Here is a 4,568-nt window from a genome sequence, read left to right as displayed (position 1 = left end):
ATCAAAATGTGGTGGTATAACTAAAACAGGTGAATCGGCTTTGGCGGAACATGTGGCAAATTCTACACGTTATTGACTGGGATAATGTAAAAATACTTAAACAGGTAACAAAAAAAGATGAACTAAATATAGGAGAATCCTTAGAAATTGTTAAAAACAAAATGAATATAAATAGAGATTTATGCCAAGGAGCCAGGGAAGTATATATTTGGAAATCATTGTTATAAATGGAACCCCTGTGAAAAAAAATGCTAATTATACATGTACATTAGGTTTATAAGAAACTTCATGCATACTTCGTGGTTTATTCTCCTGAAGATGGTGGAATTATTTCCACCAAAACATGGAGTTTTTTAAAGATTTTTTAACTTATATTTTTTAAATTTTACAAATAAAGTATTGAGCAATTAAAAAATATTTTTGTCTTGTTTTATCAATTTTATTTAAAACATACATCATTATAACAGCATGGTGAAACATATATAAAAACTCTAATATTTACACATATGTGACCAGAAACAAACATATACATACCATACTATTACACGTACAATGCTAATTTAATTGGTGTGAGGATAAAATTGTAACAGTGCTTTACAAACAGTAGTACTAGAATGTTACAAAGAGAAGACAAAAATAACACACTTTGTAATGACACTTTTCATTGATCACTTTGATACACTGAACAACTGCTTATAGCTTCTAAAAACTAAAATCTATAATAAATTTTCAAAATGCCTTATCATATTTTTTTCAAATTAGGAACTTCTTTCATTAACAGAAAAAATGAAATAAGAAAAAGAGAAAGAATAGTTTTCTAAAACCATCATAAATACAAGCTTTGTTTGTTTGTTGTTAAGTACAAAGTTATACAACAGGCTATCTGTACTGTGCCCACCACAGGTAATGAAACCTAATTTTTAGCACTATAATTTCTCAAACTTACCATTGAGCCATCAGAGGTAGGCAATAACTGCATGATATCAGCAATATCAGTAACTTAAAATAAATTATTGTACCAATATTTACACTTAGTTACTTAATATTTTATTAAGTTACATGATCTGTTTCAGCCACTAGAAAAAACTTAAACAGTGTTTTGAGATAAACAAAAAATAAGTACTTATAAAGTAATTAAGAGGGGCAAAAAATTAATGTATCAATTATCGATGGTACAAAAAGAATAAATAAAAAATAAAAGCAGATTAAATAAATTCTAAAACATATGACAGTACAAATAAAAGAAAAAACAGGTGATAAAGAACTAACAAACCAGTATGAATAATGTAAATATTTTGAATTCATCTTTAAGATATAAATTTAAAAAAATAAAAACTGAGCTGACACACCATATTTATAATGGTTTATTACGAATTCCTGCTTCATATGTCCTAGGCTATTACGTGCAGTCAATGTAAATTCTAAGACTTTGTTAGTGTTATCATATGGTGGGCTAGTATCCTTTCTCCACTGGCAGCAAGTGTTGTTACTCACATCATTTTGTGGACAATTCCTAAAACCGAAAACCAAATTTCTGGAATTCAAAAAGAGAAAATAAACATTACTTAGTAATTGAAGATTGTTGCATCTATAATGATCTTTTTAAATATTCATAGTGTTTAAGTAAAGAAAATAAACCCTACACAGAACTTCCTTACAACCTTTTTAACTGAAAATGAAGCACTAAAATGGTTTAAAAGATTCTATTATCTTAATTCTAGTCAACATTCTTAACACACTCCCAATAACTAACATATGTATTAATGATGGTTTTCATAATGAATTAAAAATTTACATCAAAAATTTGGATTCACAAGTACCTCATTGCACATTAATTTTTTTTTATCTTATTCTTTTCATAAAATTACTGCTTTTAATGTTTATTTCTTTTCTTTCATTTTTGTTTTAAAAAGCTTTATTTTTTTATATTATATCACTGGACTTCATAATATCTGGTGGACTGATAACAGGATGGATAAAATAGTGATGGATGTAAGTCAAAATTATTCTAAATAAGCAAATCAACAAGTTATCTAAAATTTTCTAGCACTTTGGTGAATGTCTAAAAAAAAATTTTAGTTTACTTGTAACACTTTATAATTCTTGCTTCTTCAGTTTCACTGTCTGCAAGATTGGACACTTGAACCACCACTGATTCATATATTCACATCAGATACCATTTACTTTATGAACTATTTAAAACATACCTAATATTGTATGATCTGATTAAAAAGACACTCATCTTGTGAAACTTACTATTATTTATGGTTAAATTATCCTTTTTATTCATAAAAATGATCCCAGTTTAGGCACACATAAACATGTCCTAGATTTTTAGTGAAGCTCACACTAGCAAAAAATGACTTAAACATTTAAATCAATTCATGTGCTGTAAAAATAAAGAAAGAAATGTTTTTAAACTCTGTTGAAACATTAAATATTTAAGACTCAAACTTGAAGTACACTATAGTGAGCTATATAATGAATTCTTTACTTTAAAGCATACAGCGAACAATATGTCTATCCACAAATTCAAAAATGTTTTCCATTAATAAAAGACTTTAAAAATTTCCACAAATTTACTTTGTATAGAGTACAGAATTATCTATTTTATAACACTTAGTTTGTCTGTATTTTTGAACATAGTATTCTCTATCAACTCTTAAGTCTTGAACTAAACTTTATTTTAAAGATGTTTGTACTTTGTAAATTTCTTTACTTGATCAATAACAATCTTGCACACTGTGTATATTAGTAAGACTTAAATATCTGAAATAATTCTATTAACCAAAATAGTGATGAAACAAAGAAATTTTTACATCAAAGGTAGAAATAGGTTACTCATCTCAGCAACATTTACCACTTCAATTGAATGTGAACCTCAGTTTAGAACAAATATAAATATTTATAATATATCCCTTTGCATTAATATGATTGAAAATATAAAAGTATTTGTAAATAATATGCATATAGCAATAAGCTTACAATTTTGTGTGTCTTGTTTATGTACATGTACAAAGGCTCAAACATTAGTACACCAAAGAAATGGTATATTTATATGTATATATAATATAATTAGATTTAATTTTGTGGAAAAGAAAAAAACACCAGGGCACAAATGATAAGGTGAGTCATTATGTAATATACCTTGGATTTTCGAAGTACTGGCATAAGTAAGACCCAAATTAGAGTACTATACATCAATGGGGGAAGACAGTAAGACTGTCCTTGAAGTTGGCATTCCAGCCTCCAATATGACGTTTGGACATAAATACCAAAATGTTAAGTACTATCATACTAAATTCAACCTTAATACACAAATATTTTATTGATATATGGATCTTGAATTTCAATAACACTAATGGGTCATATTCACAACAATACATGGGTTTCTATCCTCAAGTCCCAATTTTATCACAAACATTGAAATAGTCAATGCCACATTTTGATTTTATAATTTTTTTCTTAATGAATCTCTACTAGAATGAAGATGGAAGTTAAAACATAATAGATACACACAAATCATCAAGCATTTTAATAGTCTTATACATAAATAAATCTAATGTAAAAAGACTACCGTATTTTTCGGTGTATGCACTTTTTTACCCTAAAATTTGATGTCAAAATCTGCTTGCGTCCTATACACCGAAGGTATGAATAATATATATGTATATATATATATACAATATACACACAGGCCATGTGTAAATTATAATAATAGTAGAGTAGTTTTTTCTTTTAAAAACATAACTATTTATAATGCTCCCTAAATAATCAAAAAATAAATTATAGTAATGGATGAGAGTGAAAAAGCTTGGAAATACACGACGATCCCTGTTTAATGTGGAGCAGAATAAGGCCGTTTCAGGCCTAACTTTGACAAATAAAAATTGTTTTTGAGTGCTTGCCTTAGATTCAAATGTGCAATGCGCTTAACCAATCAGAGTGCTTAATGCAATTAGTGCCGGTAATCGCCTAATCGGTATTTCAATTTTCATTTGATATTCGGCAGTCTGACACGTGCTTACTGTCAAGTTGGATGCATCACCGAAAGCTGAAGTACCGTATCTGAGTTGTTTCTTCATTTTTCGTTCTATTTTTTCACCCCTTACGATGTCTAAAGAAAAGAGATTGTCATACACAGCTAAATTTAAATTAAGTGTGATTAACTATGCAAAAGAGCATGGAAACAGAGCTGCCGAAAGATATTTTGGTCCTCCACTAACAGAAAAAATTATTCGTTTCGAACAAGAAGAAGAATTGAAAATGATTAAAAGTGATAAATGCAATTTCCAAGAGAAAAAAAAGGGAAGATCTCGAAAATAAACTGTACGAATGGGTTGTGGATTAGAGAAGGCAAGGACTATCCGTTTCTACAAATATGACAATTTTTAAAGCAAAGAGGATTGCATGTGATAATAGTTTAGAAGATTTTACTGGTCATACATCGTGGTGTTATAGGTTCATGAAACGCAAAGGCCTAGATCTGCGTGTGGGTGAAGAATTCATGAGAAAAAGTAAGAAGTGATATAGTGATTAAGTCATTTAAGAAATGTGGTATCAGTAAT

At 28.4% G+C, this 4,568-nt stretch overlaps 1 protein-coding gene across 4 annotated transcripts in view; it reads right to left on the bottom strand.

Moving 5' to 3' along the window:
* The window catches only part of LOC106459271 (protein sidekick-2-like), a 97,569-nt gene that overhangs the window by 46,625 nt on the left and 46,376 nt on the right, over positions 1-4,568 (bottom strand). For all 4 annotated transcript variants that reach the window (XM_013918873.2, XM_013918877.2, XM_013918878.2 and 1 more), the window contains one exon: positions 1,350-1,534. In XM_013918873.2, the coding sequence (XP_013774327.1) occupies positions 1,350-1,386 (37 nt within the window). In that variant the 5' untranslated portion in view covers positions 1,387-1,534. The remainder of the gene's footprint in view (positions 1-1,349; positions 1,535-4,568) is intronic.

Source organism: Limulus polyphemus, unplaced genomic scaffold (genome assembly GCF_000517525.1).
Source record: "Limulus polyphemus unplaced genomic scaffold, Limulus_polyphemus-2.1.2 Scaffold583, whole genome shotgun sequence".
In the NCBI taxonomy this organism is placed as follows: domain Eukaryota; kingdom Metazoa; phylum Arthropoda; class Merostomata; order Xiphosura; family Limulidae; genus Limulus; species Limulus polyphemus.
The sequence above is the reverse complement of the archived record's forward strand: the minus strand, read 5'-3'. Positions and strand labels throughout refer to the sequence as shown.